The following is a 21,773-nucleotide window of genomic DNA, read 5'->3' as shown; positions in this document are numbered from 1 at the left end:
TTCTCTGTTATGGCTTAAAATTGTATCAGAATTCTAAAAACACCTGTTAGGGTTGGGTAACACAGAAGACAGGGGATAGTGTGCCCTGAGCTTGTCCCAACCTCTGTCCCTTCCTATAGCCCCCCCACGCTAAACCGTGGGGCGACTACTTGAAGACTCGAAATACACTGGATAAGTGTGGGAAGGGAAACACAAACAGACTGACAAACATAAAACACAAAAGAATGGTAAACTAGCCGGAGTCACAACGAGAGGGTACGTCAAGAGCAAAATCAGTAAGCAAAGAGTCAATGTCAAAAACTAGCCGAGGTCACAACAACACAGATACAGATACAGAGCGAGTCACACCTAATGCAGCAAGCAAGTGATGAAGGGATTTCAAACACTGGCACAGGTGTCTAGTGAAGCTGCAATTTATGCAGCCAGAACTCCAACTCCAGAACCTGATAGGAGCTGGAAGCTTCTGGGAATTAACCCCTCAGAGTGCAGAACAACCAGGCACCATGCAGAGGTACCCCAAGTCCCAGCAGTTCCGAACACAACTCCTAGACAGCGCGAGATCTTAGCAGCCGCAGCCCGGGACGAGAGGTGGAGTTTGCGCGGATACGTGCCGGAGGTCGGAGAACGCTGCTGGCACCAGCAGAAGAACCAGAAGTCCCAGCATTCTCCCTAGCGAACCTGACACACCAATACAGTAGAAAGAAGGGGTGACACATTCAGGTTCCCCTGAATAGGAAGAATTTTCAGGCCTGGAGAGAAGCTACAATGATAATCCAGATCTATCCACACCTCTCCATTCCTCCTGTAGTCACAGGCAGCACTGTCGTTTAAGATAGCACTGAGCGCAGAAAGTCCTGGGCTGTCTGGGAATCCATGAAGTTCCCTTGTGTCCTCTTTGGTGATTGCCTGGGTGCCCACAGACAGGGCTCCGAGTGCCACCTCTGGCACCCGTGCCATAGGTTCGCCACCACCGCTCTAGAGGGATCCTATAGGTAGATGGCATTATCCGCCCGCACTCCCTTGCCTACACATTGGCAGGGGTGTTGCACATACAGAGCATAGCGCAGTTTGCACTGTTTTTAGTAAATGTGCCCCTATGTGTAACGGAGGCCTTTTTAACTCTTCATCCCATAACTCAGAAGGACCTCTCCTACATGACACCACACTATATAATAGATGGAAATGGTCCTTCTGTGTAATGTAATGAAATTGCCTTTTCCCTGTTATATAGTTGTACAGCAAACTGTCATCTCCATAAGACACAACATGCGCAACCTACAGTCGCATCACCGCCACTACCATCAGTCTTCATCCCATTTTCCCTGCATTTAGGTTACTAAGTGACGTCATTCTCCATTCATAATTTTTTCCCCTTGTGGGCGTCAAGGACCCTATTCCTGATTGGCTGTTATTCCTCACCCTGAGCAGAGGATTTGGAAGGAGTGGGCGCGGCTAAGAGACGTTAAGCTGTGGAGACGAGCTACGGGAGGAGGAGACCCGGAAACAGGAACTGAAAGCCGCAGCACGGGGAAGCCATTTTACTGTCTCCCGGGAAGATGACCGGGAAGTCTGTACGGGACGTGGAGCGGTACCAGGCCGTGCTGTCCGAGCTGTTGCTGCGGGAAGAGAACAAGTATTGCGCCGACTGCCAAGCTAAAGGTACACGGACTAGGGGATATGGCGGTGCGGAGCGGGCTCTCCCTGCTACACCCCACACACTTCCTGGATGTCAGACGTGAGGAGGCAGAGGGATAGGACCACTGGCAGTGCCTAGAGGTGTGCCACTCCATGCCGGGGTCATGTGACCCTCCTGTAATGGCAGGTGGCACTAGGTGACCCGGCTCGTGTCATGTTACATGTTCTGCTTAGGTTTCATACCTGACTTATCTGCAGTGTATTTGCTGTAGACATCATGGATGTTTCCATTGTGACAGCTTCTGGAGTGTTATACACGGTGTTCTCTCTGTTGGTATTGGTTCATGCATGCTCCTTCATACAGTACTAGTAGTAATGCTCTGTTTCAGCCCCGGAGAGTTATTTAGTCATACAAATAGCTGCAAGTGCACTGGGGGCGGTCCTTCACTCTGAAGTGCTCCTCCACCACCCCACAGCTCATAGTAGACAGCAGTTGGTGTCTAGGAGTGCCTTCAGAATTTGCAGCTCCGAATTAAAAATTGGTATATATTTTCAGTCTTGTAACTATTACAAAAAGGGATGTCTTATAGGGCTCTGACCTTGCTGGTAAATGTCCATCATCTGGTCTACTGTGGGGTGTGAGTGTTGTGCACACATTCTCACCTCTAGGTTTCCATGTGTGTTCCTTTTGACCAGAACACATGAGAAGGGTGTTTGGCCACTACCTGTGCCTTTTAAGTAGATGAAAAGCTCCCACTCGAAACTGTATCTATCTGTTAGAACACACTTGGGGTTGCAGTTGTATATTAGAGAGCCCTACAGGCTGAGAACTGGACAAATCTCATGACCTGACTGTCAATGGACCAAGTATTGCACTGCTAGAGAATTACATGTTCTGTCTCCTCTGTACCTGTATGTGATGTATCAGTTCTATTTCTGTGCTGTTGAAGTCATGTTGCCCTCCTGAAGACATGTCAGTTTTCTAGGACTTCTTTGACCTGTAGATGGCTTCCCCAGCACATTATTTCTTCCTTCTTGTATAATGTATCTACACACTTCTATTTTCTCACCTTTAAAGGTTTCTGTATCATCCTTTTATTTCTAAACACCATATGTACATATAAAATTCCTAATAAGATAGTACTAGTAGTCGCATTCTGTAGACAATGAGAGCAGAGCGTGGTTTACCAGAGTTATTCCATTGGGAGCACATTTGCTGGGAAATAATATATCCGGTGATTCACCGCCTGTGGATAGGAAGAGAAATCCTAGATTGTGCAATGTCCTTCAAAGAACCTTAATATTTGGCTTGCTTAGAGCTCAGTCATGTTGTCTTTATCAGGATGTAGTCGGCTCTGACTCTGCAGTATCTCTGGCATACACCAGTGCTGCAGAGCACAAGCTCCTATTTATTAACCATTACCTGACTGAAACCTTCAAACTCTGCATTTCAGATCTGTTAGTAACATTCAACGTCTAAGGTCTTGGGTGCTTTCCCTATGAGTCCTTTTTGCTGTTTATCTACCTGAAATAATGTGTAGATAGTAATTTGTGCCGTACTGCTGATATTTGTGGTGCTCAAACCCTTATTCTCCGGAGTGCCAGATGTTCCATGCAGCTGGCATTTAGCAGGTAGTTCCCCTTGACGCCCCAACCTCCTTCTTTTTTTTTTTTTTTTTTTTTTTTTTTTTTTTTTTTCTTTTTCATTTTTGGGTCTGGGCACTGCTACTCTGGAGTGTCAGAAAAAAACAGATGCCTTAGTAGCACTGTATTTGAGAACTTAGAACCATGTCCCCTTTTTGGCCCGAGTTGGGGAAGCAAAATTTATTTTTCTGGTGCTATGCGCTGTTAAATAGGTCAGACAGAATCAAAGGCAGTGGGAGAGCCACAATGATGTATCTGCACAGCTCCTCCTGCTCTATTACATGCTGCCTGCAGATAGGGCACTATGGGCCACATTTATCACTTTTGTGCGCCTAAGTGTAGTAGTTGCGCCTAAATTCTGGCGCACTGTTTCTCCAGAATTATCACAAGCTACAACCATCTGTGATAAGGTAATTTCCTGCCTCTTATTAATCACTTTACTTTAAGGCTATATTCACACTGCCGTTGCCCGCCCGTACCGTAGCGGGCAACGGCAGTGTACGGGGAGAGGAGGAGGAGGTGAGCGCAGCTCACCCCCGCCCCTCTCCATAGCAACCTATGGCGCACGGCCCCGTATTACGGGAAAAGATAGGACAGGTCCTATCTTTTTCCCGGGTACGGAACGGTACGGTGCCGCACGTGTGCTGCACCGTACCGCTCCCGTAGGGTGCCGTGCGCCCATAGGAGTGTATGGGGGACGTATATCGGCCGTATATACGTCGGCCGTATATACGTCCCCCATAAGTTCGTGTGAATGTAGCCTAACACAGTTTAGGCGCAGTTTAGGCGCAATGTTTGTTTCGGGCACTTACATGTGATCCTGCTACAAGCTCCCCTCTGCTTCTCCCACAGCCCAGAATGAAGATAACACTCACAGCAGCACCCAGGTGTGTGACACCCTGCACCCAGTGACCTCCTCAGCAGGGGCTTCTCCTGGAGGGGATCCCCAAGTGCTGGTCTCCTGCTGCACCCCTGTAATTCTGTACAGTATCCCCCTCAGACACTGTGCAGAATTACATGGGGGACACTTGTTTGTAGTATCTGCAAACTTCTGCAAACTTGTGAAAACTTCTCTTGCTCTTGCTGTGAGCTCAGCGTTTTGCAGAATATTTAGTAAATAGAATGTGATGAACTGTAAATAGAGTCTGCAGCTCCTGTCTGCAGTGTATCTAATGTCTGTATTATATGTTCCAGTGTCTGGCTAAGCTTTGCTGCTAGAAATGAGCTCTTCTGCAAAGGGGCTCACTGCTTTCTTCTCAGATAACGCCACCTTCGAGCTGGAGTGTTTTTGCGCCCGTTTTTGCGCCTAAATGCAAAAGTCGCACGTGATGAATATCATTAGGCGCAGCAAAACATCTGGAATTGAACGATAGATGAGGGAAAGGTGGTTATTTTAGCTGCGCGGCTAATTTGACGTTTAATCGCAAAAATGGCGCAAAAACGGTGCGCCTAAACGAAAAGGCGCAAAAACAACAGAAAAAATGAGTGATAAATGTGGCCCTATGTGCTCTTTCTGGCTCTCTAACATATTACCTGCAGTACAATATGTATTATCTGCTCAGCTCTTCCTGCTCTAGAACAACCTACATGTTTTTTGTTTTAATATTTACTCGTTCCCTTTAATCATATTTTTCGTTATACAATTGAGTGCTTTGTTTCTGCCTTTATTTTTTTGCTTTATATATGACTTTCTAGTTTGTGGTTTTGCAATTTCTGAATACGTTACTTTAGAAACAAATTGTGCAAGAAAACTGAAAAATCTTGTTACGTCTGTTAAGAAATATGGGAAGATGTTAAATCTTCCCTAACTGGTTAGTTATGATCTTATAATTGTCATTTTATCTTAACATTATGTATTGTATGTATTTTCTTGAAACCGTACTGGAGAATATGGCACCTGATAAATATCAGTGTGGCACATTTCTCACTAGGCAGGTATCATACTCCAGTTTTTATAGTGCCTTTGGTCTTTTGGCATATTTAGCTCAGCAGATTTATTATAGTGATAAATGTGTTTCAACGTTGGGGATGAGGTGTTCATGTCTGAAGTGAGTTTGTGACCACTGAGTCACCGAGGACTAAATTAGTAACTTTTTTTGAAAAGTCACACTTCATCATTCTGTCCACCACATCTAAATTCACATGTTGACTAAGGTGGAAGTGGGTTGCCAGAAAGTCTCAAACCTGATGCAGGTGGTTGGGACAGGAGCCATTGTGAAGGCAGAAAGTGAAGTAACTACGGTACATTGATCCCTTCCCTCTCCCTATTCTGTTCTTAATATTGATTTATGGCTTTTATAACTTCCAGCCTGTTGTGGTGATTGAGTCTTCAAGTGTTGGGAAGTCATGTGAAGTGCATCCTTGAGACCTGTGACCTACCTTTCCTTTGCAAGCCAATGCATATTTGTGACCCTATTGTATAGACTATAGTCAGATAAGTGGAGATGATGGATGTGCAGGAAATGGGTTTGACTCTTATCTGACACCCAGTTCTAGGACAGGCTGCATTAGAAATGTGATCTGCCGTCTCTCCACTTCTGCTGAGGTTAATACTTTTCTGTTTCTTTCCTTCCTCTTATTTCCGTAGCTGCTATCAAGTTCCTGTGTGTGACACAATGTACACAGGGGAAAATAATGCACTTGCAACTAAACTGAGATGTAATGTTTCCTCATATGTGACAGAAATGGGTGCTTGATGCATGAAGATTTTTTTTTAATTATTTAATGCCCCACCCAGAAGCAAACTTTCATCTGCTCCATGGAGAGAAAAAAATGAAACCAAACCAAAAGCTTTGAAGGTTTTCCCACGGATAGGGCCCAACTTTCTGATCGATGAAGGTCTCGGTAACCCCCACAGATCACGAGAACGGGGGGTCCAATGTAGTCTCATCGCTCCCCGAGATGAGCGGAACAGCCGGTCGCGCATGACAGGGCTATCCCCTTCATCTCTATGTAGGTGATGGAGATTGCCGAGCGATCTACTCGGTAATCTCAGTCAGCTACCTAGAGATCAAGGAGGCAGCCTGGCCATGCCTAACAAGGGGCCTGCCGGGGGTAGATGCTTGCTCCTTTTTCAGACAAGTCGTAAAACTGCCCGAAAATGGTCTAAAACCCTCAATCAATGTGGCGCACAGCTTTTCAGTCGGAAATTTAAATTCCGGTTAATGAATCTCCATGTCTTCACTTCTCGTCCAATTTCTGAAAATGGGAAGCAATTGGTGGGGCCCTCCAAACAGAGTCTTCTTGTGTGGGGTTTTTCTGATCCTTAGTATATCTCTTTTAATAGTTCTTTGTGTTTCTTGGCAGGACCAAGATGGGCGTCTTGGAATATTGGGGTATTTGTGTGCATACGCTGTGCTGGTGTACACAGGAACCTTGGAGTCCACATCTCTCGGGTAAAATCTGTGAATCTGGACCAGTGGACTCAGGAACAGATACAGGTACAATGTTGTTTGTTTTTTTTTGTATTATCCATAAATTTAAGGTTTATATATCAACCTTTTTTTTTTTTTGCTTACTTTTCAGTGCATGGAAGAGATGGGAAATGGAAAAGCAAAACGTCTGTATGAAGCATTCTTGCCAGAAAGTTTTATCCGACCGCAGACTGACCAGTATCTTTTTTTTTGGCCGAATTTATTTTGAAGATGTTATATCAACATTAGGATTGTCATTATAAAAAAATTGGGACATTGATGCGTATATATAGAACCATAATTCTTTATTCAGAAATGTATCATATGGACCACTGCGGGCACTTGTGGCACATTGCTGGATGATGTTTGGTAGCTTTCTCCCTAAATAGCAAGTCTACATGTGGACCACAGTATTTCACTGTCACCTCCCAACAAAGTGTCATTCACTCAATAATGATTAATGGCAGTGCTAGTGTAGAATAGAACAAGTGTTATTTGGGAGGACTGTAGCAAAGCATGGCGCCGTAACACGGGCAGCGGCGCGGTGCCGTACATGTGCTGCAACGTTTTGCTCCTTGCGCCCGTTGCCGGACTAAGGGGGACATATATATGGCTGCAAGCTTGCGACGGTATATATGTCCCCCCAACAGTCGTGTGAATGTAGCCTAAAGGTGATGCAACACGTAGCATTTTTGGACTGTTTTGAAGCATGTGTTTTCAGTCCGTTTAAAAATGCATGCGTTTGTTGAGTTTTAATCTGTTTCACGGGTGCCTACACTTCTAGAGATGAAGATAAACAGGTTCAAAGCAGCCAAACTCATGGTAATCATTCAAAAACGCATGCGTTTTTAAACGGACTTAAAATGCATGATTTGAAACGGTCCTTAGGCTGAGGGATTTTTTTTATTTTTTTATTAAACTAATCCAAAAAACATTAAACCAAAAGAATTTCGAAGGAATAAGTTTGTTTCATATGAGGTTACACTTTCCCTTCACTTAACATCTATAGATCAGTAGAAACCTTTATCCGAGACAAATATGAAAAGAAGAAGTACATGGATCGCAGCATAGACATCATTGCATTTAGGGTAAATTTAATTTGACTGTAGCTCTGGGATATAAATGCCTATATTTATTTTCATCATTTTCTTGTGGAGTTGTGCTCAAGAATGGTCTTGATACCTAAAGGATAATAATAGATAATGTAACAGATAAGGTTTATTCTGGCACTGACTTCACAATATTGGATACAAAAAATATTCGATTGTGTACTGTTTAGTACAAGTGCAGTATTTATACAACTCCTTCTAAAGTTATACTTGTATACTCAAATGTTGTAAATGCATAAACTGATAGCACTATATGTACTGTGTGTACAGATTAAAATTGCATGCATAATAAAAACTTGAATACCTCATACTAAACATATATACTGGTGCTTGGTGTAGAATCACGATTCTCTATACCAAATGATACCTTGCGATGGAAATTTTTAAAAAACCTTGCATGTTTTGTTTTGTGGGACGTGCTTTATTTTTTATAAACTAGTCTTTTATTTTAAAAAAAATTGATTCTATTCCAATAAGTATATCCCTTGCACACTGGTATGTAAGTCTTCTTTTGTCTTTTCCAACAGAGAGAGCGAGAAACTAAATGGAAGAAATCAGAATCTGCACCCGAAATAAAATCTGAGCCGGTTATATTTGAGAAGGTTAAGTTGGTAATGATTTTTTTTTTTCTGTATAACTTCTTACTAAATTGGGATATCTGCGTATAAGCACTTAATCATTACGTGTGAGAGAGATTAAGAATTGATTTATGTAGGCCCAAAATGGAAAGGCAGTTATTTTTTTTTTTTTTTTAGATGACCCCATTGGCTATTCACTTACTTCCCTGCCAACATCCCAATGTATAGAACTCCACTACTCCTGCTGTTTTTAGATGGCATTAGACACCTATATAAACCAAGGGCACATGGAAACAGTTATTCATGCTGTATAACTTGACCACGTGCTGCTGGCAGGCAGCCAGGTAATGTCATATAAAGTAGTGGCAGTATTCAAAATACCGAGGCATTTTTAACATGTGCATAGCATAGGCTAATGGAACCTATCACCAGTTAAAAATGACATTCCTTGTAACAGTTTCACTTTTAAAGGGGTTTTCACACCTTGTGAAACATGAATGTTGATTGGTGGGGGTCTCTGCGATGAGACCACCACAAATTACGTGAATGAGGGTCCCAGGTACTTCGGTCGACCCCTTTTATGCTCCCAGAGATGAGTGCAGCAGATATCCACACATGACCGTTCTGCTCCATTTGTCTCTCTGAGCGCATCGCTTGGCAATCTCCGTCAGCTCCATAGAGGTGAATGGAGCAGAACGGTTATGCACTGCCGTCTGCTCCATTATGGTCTGTTGGAGGTACCTAGCACTCCATCGAAACCCTTGTTCTCCTGATTTGTTGGGGTTTCATCACTGAGACCACCACGATCTATCCACAGGATAGAGCCTTACCTGCTTGGGGGGAAACTCCTTTAAGACTTACAAACCACAAGGATGTAATTTTATGTTCTGGGAGATCTACTTTAGAGAAAAAGGACTGTGAACACACAGGCCTTTCCTTTGGATTGAAAACTGCTTCATAGGACAGGTACATCATCAAAAACTACCTTTAGTAGCTGACAACCAGCCTTGTGGTTGTATGCCTGGTGTATGGGACATACCAACATGACCCTTCTCTTCCCCCTGTGACTCCTTACTAGTCATTTGAACACAGCATTAAGAGAACTATTCCTGCATAATCGTGATTGACTCAGAATATAGCAGTAAATTGTGATCCTGAGATGTTTCTGGATAACGGCTGGGTGATGGCTTGTGAGCCTAAATCTTTATGAAAGGTTTGAATTAATTTTATTCAGGTTCATTATTCAGCTTCATTAAGTATTTTTTTTTTTTTATCCATACTATCATTCCTTTGCTGCTATGAGATCTCTATAATAATAATAATATTTTTATTATTAACATATATATATATTTTTTTTTTAGCCACTTAGAAAGGATGATCCTCTGCTAGCTAAAAACTATCCGCAAAGAACAGCAGAGCCAGTCATGGACCTCCTTGGCCTTGGTGAGATGTGTGGTTTTTTTTTTTTTTTTTTTTTTTTTTTTTTTTTTTTTTTTTGTTTACACTTCCAGGCTGGGCATTTGGTTGAAATAGCGAATATACTTCCACTTAAGGTTCCTACAGCAGTTTTACCTAGCTAATTTGCATGTGGACAGCAGTCAATTGTTCTGATAATAGTGATGAACTTTCATAATGCTTTCCATAGATGTATTTTTTAATCCTCTTGTGATGTAAATGAAATGACTTGTGTATAGAAAACTCGTACAGAATTGGCAATTGTCAGTCTATTATTAAACCATGGAAATCTCGTTGGAAAAATTTTTGGTGGCTCCTTCCTTTTTAACAAACCAGTAAAAAATTACGGAATACGTTGGGTTCTAGTCAGTTCTTTTATTTTAGCATAACTATTTTACATTGCTTTCTCTATTATTTTTAGATGCTCCAGTGGCTATTGCTGTCCCCAATGGAAAATCAAATACCAATTCCTTGGAAAAAGAACTAGATCTTTTTGGCTCTGGTTGTTTAGCCAGCTCAAAGACCAGTCAGGTAAACTATTTCATGTGGTGCGTTGTGTAATGTATGTGACATATATTGACTACCGTATATACTCGAGTATAAGCCGAGGCCCCTAATTTTACCACCAAAACTGGGAAAACCTATTGACTCAAGTATAAGCCGAGGGTGGGAAATGCATTGGTCACAGACCCCCCCCCCCCCCAGTATATAGCCAGCTTGCCCCCTGTAGTATGCAGCCAACCCAGCCTGCCCCCTGTAGTATACAGCCTGCCCCCAGTAGTATACAGCCTGCCCCCAGTAGTATACAGCCTGCCCAGCATTAAGAAAAATAAACTTGTATACTCACCCTCTGGTGGCCCCGATGTCCGTGCGGCTCGTCTTCAGGCATCCGCGCCCGTCTTCTGCAGGGCGCCGCCATTGTTCTCTCCCGGCAGGTGCATAGTATGATGGACCGCTGCTGACGTCATGCTAGGCGCCGCCCGGGAGAAAAACAATGGCGGCGCCCAGCAGAAGACAGAAGACGGGCGCGGATGCCTGAAGATGAGCCGCGCGGACATCCGGGGAGCAGCGCTACGCATCGGGGTCACCGGAGGGTGAGTATATAAGTTTATTTTTTTTTTAAGTAATTTTTACTTTCGTATTGACTCGTGTATAAGCCGAGGGGATGTTTTTCAGCACATTTTTTATGCCGAAAAACTCGGCTTATACACGAGTATATACAGTATATCAGAAACTGTCTATACAAAGTCAACATGCTGCTTTCTTATCACTTCAGTCGTACCATTTTTCAGCATTATTTAATCTAATTATAGTATTTATAGTATTCTAGAATTATTGTATGCCGTCTGAGCCCTGCTTTCTGGTTTCGTTCAACAGACTGCCAGCTCCATGCCAGTAACTGTCTCAGGATCTGTCCCAGAGAATCTTAATTTGTTTCCAGAATCTGGTGGCAAAGCTGAAGAAGGAACAAAAAAGCAACTTTCAAAGGACTCCATTCTCTCTCTGTATGGACCTCAGACTCCTCAGATTCCAGCTCAAGGTCTGAATTTTCAAAGGGAGCAACTCAATATTTATTTCTAATCAATGGGTATATAAATGCATCAAATTGCTGCCAGTAGACACAACTCTAGCCCCTAATCAAGCAATTATATATCACAAATCTCTCGATTAGAAAACCTCTAATATCAGAGATAATTTTGTAGCTGAAGACTCTGTTCCTTTATTACGGTCAGTAGAGGCGTTTTAAGAAGCGTAACACTTTGAATTAAAAAATTACTGAATTTGTTTTCCCTTACTGATCAAGAAAGAATTAATTTTATTTAAAAACTGAGCCTGAAACATGCCACTCTTTTCACTAAAAAGCATATGATCTTCTAGATCAGTGGTCGCGAACCTATGGCACTGGTGCCAGAGGCGGCACTCTGAGCCCTTTCTGTGGGCACCCAGGCCATCACCCCAGAATGAAGCTCACTAGACAGAACTCAAAGAATCTGCCTGCAGAACCTTCCTACAATGATAGATGAATTTGTCCTCCTCCTTTCAACTGGGTTGGTGTCCTTGGGAGGCTGAAGGATTGAAAGTTGTCAATGAACAAGGAGAAATAAATTACTGCTTAAATTGCTGCGCTGGCACTTTGCAATAAATAAATGGCTTTTGGTTGAAGTTTGGGCACTCAGGCTCTAATAGGTTAGCCATCACTGTTCTAGATGGTCAGGAAGTCAAACAAAAACAAAGGCTGGCTTTTTTCCCCCAAACGGGTCATGCCCTTAGTGGATAAAAGGCTCTCTAGCACTCTGACCTAGCATTGTCTACAATTTTCTGACCCAAAACTGCTGACTGCAGCTGCCAATCTGCAACACATTGATTACTCTTATAACTAACATAACATCTTTGCTCTTTGTCCTGCAGGAGCTCTTTTCATGGCACCAGCACAAATGCCATACCCAAGTCCTTACACTGGCTTTCCAGCAGTTCCTTCTCCTAGTGGTGTAATGGGTGGTATGATGGCCTCACCAATGGGAATTATGACTCAACCAGCACACCCAGGTGTAGTTGCCCCTATGGCTGTCCCAGCTGGCTATGTTGGTGGAATGCAGGCAGCAGTCATGGGTGTACCAAATGGAATGATGGCACAACATGCAGGCTATGTGACAGGAATGGGTGCTGTGGCACAGCCTATGTATGGCATGCAACCCGGACAACAATTACAGTGGAATGTTGCTCAGGTAAATTTTATGTAACCTGTTCTTAGTAGACTTACTAAGACTTACTTTTTAACTATGTTCAAATAAGTAGATTATTAATATCCATAAATATTTTTAGGTGTCCCAACAGATGGCAGGAATGACCTTTTTCGGCGTAGGAGGTATGGCAGGATATGGACAGCCAACAACAAACCAGGGACCTAACCAAACCCTCAGTTCACCAATGTGGAAATGAAGACTCCTTTCTCTATGAACTCTTGCTCCTCTCACTCTTCCAGCTAAGCTGGTCATTCTCCGGTGGTAAATGAGCATCTTCATATTCCCAAGGCTTTCTTAAGTTCACTCCACTTAAATTCCTGTCAGTCTTTCCCATACTTTTACAGGGACACATTTGGTTCTTTTGAAGCTACCATTAAAGATATTTAGTGTAGTATAGGATTTTCTAAGAATCTATATAGGCACACTTGCAGACTAGCTGCACATTTCATAATGTGGAGAAGACAAGAAACAGGCTTAGGCTCCAGTTATATCTGCTGTTACCAGCTGGATACAAATGGCCACATAGCTACAACAGACCTGTGTTACTACACCAGCAAACATCTGCAGGTCTGCAGCTAGTCTGTATCTCTCCTCTCTCTACAGCGACTGGAATAGGAAGGCATATGTTTGTTTTGTTTTTTGTTTTTTTCTGGGATGAAATATTGGAATGTGCCTGTATAACTGCTTTGTGAGGAAGTGTGTGTTTGTGATTATTTACAAATTAAAGGGAACAGTTACTTTTCTCCATATGGCTTTTGTATGAAAAGATTTCTATGAAAGTGGAGCAATGAAAGTAATATAAATGTAATGTTGGTTGGTGTTTTCCATTGTACTGCTTCCATAGGCCAAAACAAGTCATAAGTGATAAAGTGACAACCTCTACAATTAATCTTAGGTCCTGATTTCTGGTACTCAGAGCAGTGGGCACCCCAAAGTTCTTGCATTACCCATTTCGGTGGAGCAATGGCTGCCAATCTCTAGCAAAGTAATGGGGATTCCAAATAACGGTTCTCCATTCTGTAGTCTCTTATAAATTGAATGGAGTGGTGCCACCTGTTACCACCTATTGAGGGACTTCTGGGTCAAGCAGATACTCAGTTTAAAATATATATTTTTAACACCTGTCACTAGGACATTAGCACAAATGGACAGATCCTCAGTGATCTTACAAGTTATTTAAAAAATTATGGCTCTGTATAATGATAAATTTCCCAGAATACAGAAGTCATCACAGGAGAGGAGAAGAGCACTTTAAGCTCATTATTATATGTCTATAGTAAAGTTTTGGCAAAGAAGGAACAGCTGGGAAGAAAAATATGGGTGGCATGTGCAGGCATAGCCCTACATACCATATCAGTTAGTTTGGGTAGGTAATTTGTGGTGACTGATTCAATTTTAAAGGGTTATTCCCATCTGAACTATTCCTGGCATATCTTCAGGATATGTCATAAATAGTTTATAGATGTTGGACAGCGTCTTAGAGATCAGATGCAGTGCTTTTATACAGCTGGATATCCTCTAAAATTAAACTGGAGGTACACATTTAACTGTTTTTGGGCCATATACTTGCTCAACTTTTCTAATTGTCCTTCTTGTGTTACATTTCCTAATTTTTAAATATTAGTCTGCTGAGTGCAACAAACTTATGTGTGTTCAGTCTAGTGGCTTTTTAACCCTTTCTGTCATGTTGGTGTGCAATGTACAGGACTGATTAATGTTATGGCAGGGAAGGGTTAAGTCTCGTAGTAGGAGAAAATTGGCATTCAGCTTAACTAGTCCTTGTAGAAATCCACAATGTATTTGTGCATGGATCATAATTTATTAGGTTATCTAAACACTTGAGGGGAATGTAGGTTTATCACATCATCAATGGCTCATGCATTATTGTTACACTTTTGTAATGATTTCATAGTAATGTTATGGAATATGGTGCTGTTCCTATCAATTTTTATGCCTTGCCCCTTATGACCACCATATTGTTTCAATTCTTACATATCATACTTGTAATTCCCACACATATTGTGTATGTGTTCACATGATTATATGTATGAAGAGAAATGTCTGCCTTAAAAGTATATATTGGTATGGGATGTGATGGACTGGTCTTCCTATGAAATGGATATGTTGGATAGTTTGGACTGCTTTACAAATTATATATCCATGTAAACTACATTACAAGCATAGCCTTTTTTACGTGGTAATTCATAGTGTTCTCTACATACAGAACTGTATAAGGCCATGCATTATTTTATATAATGTTTTTTTTTGTTTTTTTTTTTTAAATCTTGTGGTGCAATGTAACACATTTAAAGCTTTCAAATATCTAGTACATTGTTTTCTAATTTTTTATAGCCAGTTTTGCCTCTTGTTATCCACATGTTATGCACTTTAATAGTACTGATAAACATTTCAGCACCCCCTTTTCTTGTCCTTTTCTTACCCTGTTTTTAAGATTATCCTTAAGGTAGACCTAAAGCTAAGTGACGTGTGTACATAGATTTCATGTCTGAACCTGGGAAGCGTATGCAGAGTCTGGCATATTGATCAGCGATGTTGATAAATATGAATATTCTGTTTTAATGTGAACCACAGCTTAACACAGGGGAAAGAAAACCATATATATTCTCTTCACACATGCAGTTTTTTTTTGTTTTTTTTTTTTGTTTTTTTTTTTTAGGCCTTGTGCACAAGTGTATAACGAGAGACGAGTGCTGGCTGTTTCTATAGCTTGCACAATTCCCTTTTTACTTCTATGGGATCAGACATGTGGCTGTTTTCCACAGCCTCGTGCCCAAGCTGCACATCATATATCGGGAACTATTCCTGCCCAATTTTGTGGCCTGAGAAGTCTCTTCTCATGTCCTTAGGGTGTGAGCAGCACGCATTCGCCAATAACAGATGGGACACAAAAACAGCACATGCAGTTTTCAGGCAAATAAAAATGCAGATGACGCCTATGTGGCATTAATATTTTTCACAGCCCCATAGTCTTTTGTGGGAAGGCGCAAACATGGGAGGAATAGGACCTGCCTCTGCAAGGATCAGTGAATATGTCCATGAGCCCGTTGAAACGAATGTGTCGCTTTGCTGCCAGCAAAAAAATATATAGCAAGCGGACAAAAACATTCATGTGCATGTAGCCTAACATGCATGTTTAAAGATAAATAAAATGCATAAGTAATGGCCTCCACTTGTTTTGTGTTGATCCAGTCTAAAGAGGTTTTCTGTGCAGAGTTTTTATTTATTTTTATTGCTTAGGATGCAATCGCACGTGCAGTTAGTTGATCACATGGTGAAGTGCAATTTATGACCATAAACTTTCCCAAGCCATGTTCACACATTGAGATTGAATTGTATGTCAAAAGATTAAACAAGTGCATCTTGTGAAACAGGCCTAAGGTAATTTCCTTTGTATATATGTGAGGCAAAAGGCCGGCATTTATCTTCTTTGCTCAAACTGCATAGTTCCACATTGAGGGCAATGTTTTGGGCCAGTTCCTGAAGCAGATTTTTAGAGAGTACTTAGAAAACCCCAAGCTTTCAATATGTTTTTTTTTTTATCATTATCTACATATTTATGCTTGTCCTGTAAAATTGCACAACTTTCTTCTCAAAGTGTATGTATGTATAACAAGCCACTCCTGTACTGTACCCTAGGCTTTCTGATAAATTTCCCCCATTGTGCATAATTCACCCTTGAGTGTCCTCATAGGTCATTTAAAATACAGGTTTATTATAGTTCTTTATGCAGAGCTGGTCTGCTTGTGCTAAACTAGCAGTGAATGTATTTGAGGTAAGACACAACCAGTGGAACAAAGTGTCCCTGGTGTTCTGTATCTTGTTCCTAAGCAGACTGTAAGACTTGCAATTGTTATGTCATAGTAGGATAGACTGATACTTGGCTGTTTGCATGATGGTTTCCCAGGAAAAACAAGGTTTTAGCATGTTGGCCTCTAGATAATTACTGTCATCAAGTGTTTTGTTTGCTATCAGCTGAACCAAATTCCTTCCAACAAAAGGACTTCATTTACCATACGTGCTGGGAAATAAATACATATTATGAATGTGAAATATTTGCACTTTCTGTATGTAGCTTTAACATATGTTTCTATTGTTTTGCTAACCTGTTGTGTGTGTTTTTTTTTTTTTTTTTTTTTTTCCGTGTAATTTGTCAAAGTTGTTCTCTTCTAGCAATGAAAGCGTTAAAGTAAAATTTAATTTAACCTATTTTACAAGGAACATTTAAGTTATAAACACATCTAATGCAGATAATCTTACAGGTATATAAAAATATTTTTTGTTCTGTCCATGTCTGAATAGATGTTTCTATAATTTCTCTATTTTTTTTTTTTTTTTTTTTTTTTTGTAACAATGATTGTAAAGAGATTATGGTTTCTTGTGTATTTTATTCATTTGAAGGTGGATATCATATACAGAGGCAGCTACACATCTGTGTATATGTACATTCCAGATTAAAAATAGTCAATAAACATTAAAATGGTGTTTTGGGTTTTTTGTTTGGGGGTGGAGAAGGTTCTGCAATAACTACTAGGTGACGTTACATAGGAAGGATATTTCATCAATTAGTGCACCTTACTGGGACCTCAACCATCCAGTTTGGATGGAACTACCATGTTCATGAAATGAGTCTTAAAGGAAACCTACCACTTTAAAATGACCCTTCTGACCCACAAATACGTTAAGCTAGCTCAGGATGAGCTGATGCCGAACCATATTTTCAATTAAACCAGAAACCGCTGTATTTGTAGAAAAATGATTTTCTTGTGGTAGTAAAATCTCTCTTCGGGGCTTCTATAAGCGTCATGCGGCGCGCACCCCGGACCCTGCTCCGCGGTCACGCTCTCGTCAGCGCCGCTCCCGTCACTAATTTTGCTGTGCCCGAGAGCCGGTGACGTCGCCGAGCTCTCGGGCACACTAGCGCATGGGCACCACCTCCTCCCGGCGCGTCGCGGCCGGATCCCATTGCGCATGCGCGAAGTCCCAAAGCCTCGTAGTATCGCGAGGCTTCGGGACTTCGCGCATGCGCAATGGGATCCGGCCGCGGCGCGTCGGGAGGAGGTGGTGCCCATGCGCTAGTGTGCCCGAGAGCTCGGTGACGTCACCGGCTCTCGGGCACAGCAAAATTAGTGACGGGAGCGGCGCTGACGAGAGCGTGACCGCGGAGCAGGGTCCGGGGTGCGCGCCGCATGACGCTTATAGAAGCGCCGAAGAGAGATTTTACTACCACAAGAAAATCATTTTTCTACAAATACAGCGGTTTCTGGTTTAATTGAAAATATGGTCCGGCATCAGCTCATCCTGAGCTTGCTTAAGGTATTTGTGGGTCAGAAGGGTCATTTTAAAGTGGTAGGTTTCCTTTAAGAACTGCATCCCTTTCATTCCCAAATTGGTGGATGTCCCAGTTGTTGGATGTCCGTGAATCTTAAAATAACATTTTAGCAATTTACCATACCCTGATTAAAAAGATTTGCACGCCCATTACCATATTACACGCAAATGAATCTGTCACCAGGAATGCAATCTTAGCTGCTGACAGGTTTCAACAGCCATTGTAATACAGATCTGATGCTTTTATAGGCAATCTTGGTGGTTTTTCTAAAATAGAAATTTATCAAAGTTCAGCTGGCTCCCCGCCAGCAATTTTGAGTGAGTCGCTGGGGCGTCGGCTTCCTCACTTGTTCCCCTCACTTCTGCTGCATTGATGCATGCACAGCTATAAGACTGGGAAGTGGTAACCAGGTCAGAAGTTTGAAGTTCAGTTAACGGTTCATGAAACTATCCACCCAGTCAGAAGCATCCTGGGCTGTGATTGGCAGTGGGATATGTGACTCTGCTGTATAAGAGGCAAGGTCAAACGTCCCAGGACCATTGTAGAGAGTAGATGGAGGGGCAGGGACTTAGAAATTTTTATAATTGCTTTTTTCAAGGCATCTAGTTAGAAATAGGAGGTCGTTATATGGAGGTAAAGCTAGCTGTCTCATACTGCAGTCACTGCCTAACCATGGAAAATAGTAGCAAAATTACGTGTGAAAGGCCTTTTATAGCTTCACGGACTAATATATCTCGACTCTCAAAGGAAACTGACCAACCCAACAATAATCGACAACAGCGAGCTAACACCAGTACTATGAAATGACCATAGAAAGGTATATCTAAATTGGTTTTCTAAAATCGCCCAGATGTAAACTCAGCATGGATTGGACCTCCTCCCGAACCGCCCCCCCGCAAGTGATGAGGTGTTGAATACAGGGTAACTGGTCAGATGTATCGATCCCCCTGAATCAAAATGGTCACATACATAGTACTGCTGTTATCCCTGCATTGTCAGTTACTGTTGGGTTGCACAGTCACTGCCTGTCTAATGTCAAATGATCGCATACCAGGTCAGATTAAGGGTGGTGGAGACCCCTGCGTGATATTGATATATTGGTGCTCCCCATCCAATAATTTTTTTTTTTTCCTTTGTAAAATGTTGCTCCCCATAAATAATCTCTAGAGATCCCAGATATTATATTATTGCCCATAAACTCGCAACAATTGACTGCAGAACTCCATAATACATACATCAACTACTGTAGGGCATGGCTGTACAGCCCGTGGGAGAGCCACAATGGCAGTGCTCATGATATCACAAGCTCATGGTATCCCCACCTCCTGAATAAATTAATAAATAAGTATGCAACAACGACTTTATGTAATAAAGTAGGCTGCAGCTTTTATTATGGGTTACATAAAATGAATTATTAAATAAACGATGTAAATAAATATTCATCAGTGTACCAATAGAATAATTCATGTAATAATGATAAAGATTAATTGAAATAAACCAGTCCACCCACTAATAAGCGGCAGTGACAAAATTACAATATAAATACATTAAATAGTAAAAAGACTTAACACAAAGAACTGCTTGACCACGCAGCACCTCTTATTTATCCTGCTTTATGCTTCCCGCCTAAAAGCAGCGGAACCGTTATTAATTAACTCTATTTATTCAACCAATGACAAATAAGATTACCTATTGAACAAATAAGCGCCAAATATAAACTATTCCTATTAACCCTATCACTACCACACACATATTTCATTAAACTAATCACATGTACCAACCAGGGGGAGGCTGTCACACCATGTGTCACCCTCCTGACTGTGGGAGGTATCCACTATTATTTACACTCACCGGCCACTTTATTAGGTACACCATGCCAGTAACGGGTTGGACCCCCTTTTGCCTTCAGAACTGCCTCAATTCTTCGCGGCATAGATTCAACAAGGTGCTGCAAGCATTCCTCAAGAGATTTTGAGTCCTCTCTGGATGGGGGTAGTGTTCCTCACTGGGGGTAGTGTTCTCTGCTGTATTTGCTCCTGCTTTGTGATGTTGGTCTTTCTTTAGTGGTCTGTTTATTATCAGTATGGTGTTATTTATCTTGTTGTTCTGGTAATGGTCATCATGTAGCAGTATTATATGTCCCTTATAGAGTGGTATGGTGTGATTTTAGGCTAAATAGACTTGTTGGCACTTTGCGATGATTACATGGACTTTGGTTTGGAGTTTGGGCACTCGGTCTCTAAAAGGTTCGCCATCACTGATCTAGGGTTAATGTACCCTAGATGGTCTAAGAAATAGTGAAAAAAAAAAGAAAGAAATGAAATAAGTTTAAAAAATTTAAAAAAATAAAATAATAAAGATCAAATCACCCCCCTTTCCCTAGAACTGATATAAAATATAATAAACAGTAAAAATCACAAACTCATCAGGTATTGCCGCGTCCCAAAATGCCCGATCAATCAAAATATAAAAACTGTTATTGACGGCGATGACGTCCAAGACGGGAAATGGCGCCCGAATGTCCGAAATGCGACTTTTACATCTTTTTACATGACATAAAAAATTTAATGAAAAGCGATCAAAATGTTGCACAGTCCTCAAAATGGTAGCAATGAAAAAGTTATTAGCATCAGAAGATGGCAACATTTTTTTTTCCTTTTTTTTTGTACACATTCGTTTAATTTTTGAAAATGTATTAAAACACAATAAAACCTGTATAAATTTGGTATCACCGCGAACTTGCTAAACCAAATAATAAAGTAGAGGTGTTATTTGGAGCGAAGAGTGAAAGTCATAAAAACTGAGCCCGCAAGAACGTGACGCACATGCGGTTTAAAAAAAAAAATAAAAATTTTTCCTGCTTCCCAGGAATAATAAATAACATCACAGGAAAGTAAAATTTGTTACGCACAAAATAAGCCCACGCACAGCTCTGTATACAGAAAAATGAAAAAGTAATGGATTTTTGATGGTGGAGAGTGACAAATGAGTGAAAAAACCCTGCATCCTTAAGGGGTTAAAGATGGTCATTGTCTTGTTGCACCAACCATTGGTAAAGTCTCCTACTCTGGAGACATTCTGGTCAGTCCTATAGATACAGTGATAGTCATGGTTGGGGTGTCCCTGAGCATACAGTCGGTCAGAAGAGACCAGCTAGCAAGAAGAATAAGTAAGTTTGAAATTAAAAGCGTGAAAGCATGTGGACTTCCCTCTAGCTCCACAGACGTGGTGCTTGTCAGCAGGACTTGGAAAGGATCGTCGTAGTAAGGCTCCAGACTCTCTCTCTCTGGTGTTTCTCTTTACCACCACATAGTGTCCAGGCTTCAGGATATGCGTCCCGAGGTCTCTGCCTGGATCTGAAAAGGAATCAGAAACACTTTTGCGGACCTTTTCAAAGGCCTGACTCAACTGTATGGCATATTCCACCTGGTTTCCTGCCATCAGCTATAGGGTTTGTGGGAAGTAGGGGCCTAGTCTGTCTTCTGCAGACCTGGAGCCATCTACGGGAAAAAAATCAACTTCTGGGTTAAGCACCCTTCTCCCCCCCCTTTTCTGAATCCTGTAAGACTAGCGACAAAATGGCAGGATTCAGGGTGACGTTCTGGGGCATCAGGAGTGCACACTACAGTCTGAGCTGTCTGGCCATTGCTCAGATGCTTGGACTGTACTTGGGTGAAGACACTGTGCAAGTCATGTGGGGTTTGCACAGTAACTGAGTGATCTAGGATCGACTCACTGGACTTGCTGAGCAGATTGCTGGCTGCAGCTTCTAACACAGGAGGGGGTCCTCTCACAACTGAGTCTAACCGGGCCTAATAGTGGGCCACTAGGGAGTTCACCACGTT

The 21,773-nt window shown here is 41.7% G+C and overlaps 1 protein-coding gene across 1 annotated transcript; it reads left to right on the top strand.

Moving 5' to 3' along the window:
• Positions 1-1,276: 1,276 nt before the first annotated feature.
• Positions 1,277-17,076, top strand: SMAP2 (small ArfGAP2). Its single transcript, XM_072136641.1, has 10 exons — positions 1,277-1,659; positions 6,586-6,719; positions 6,805-6,890; positions 7,702-7,780; positions 8,329-8,412; positions 9,741-9,822; positions 10,256-10,365; positions 11,212-11,374; positions 12,244-12,560; positions 12,658-17,076. The coding sequence occupies exons 1-10, from the start codon at positions 1,557-1,559 to the stop codon at positions 12,772-12,774; spliced, it is 1,275 nt and encodes a 424-aa protein (XP_071992742.1). The 5' UTR covers positions 1,277-1,556; the 3' UTR covers positions 12,775-17,076.
• The last annotated feature ends 4,697 nt before the right edge of the window (positions 17,077-21,773 follow it).

The sequence above is a fragment of the Engystomops pustulosus genome, chromosome 2 (genome assembly GCF_040894005.1).
Source record: "Engystomops pustulosus chromosome 2, aEngPut4.maternal, whole genome shotgun sequence".
Classification (NCBI taxonomy): Eukaryota; Metazoa; Chordata; class Amphibia; order Anura; family Leptodactylidae; genus Engystomops; species Engystomops pustulosus.
The sequence above is the reverse complement of the archived record's forward strand: the minus strand, read 5'-3'. Positions and strand labels throughout refer to the sequence as shown.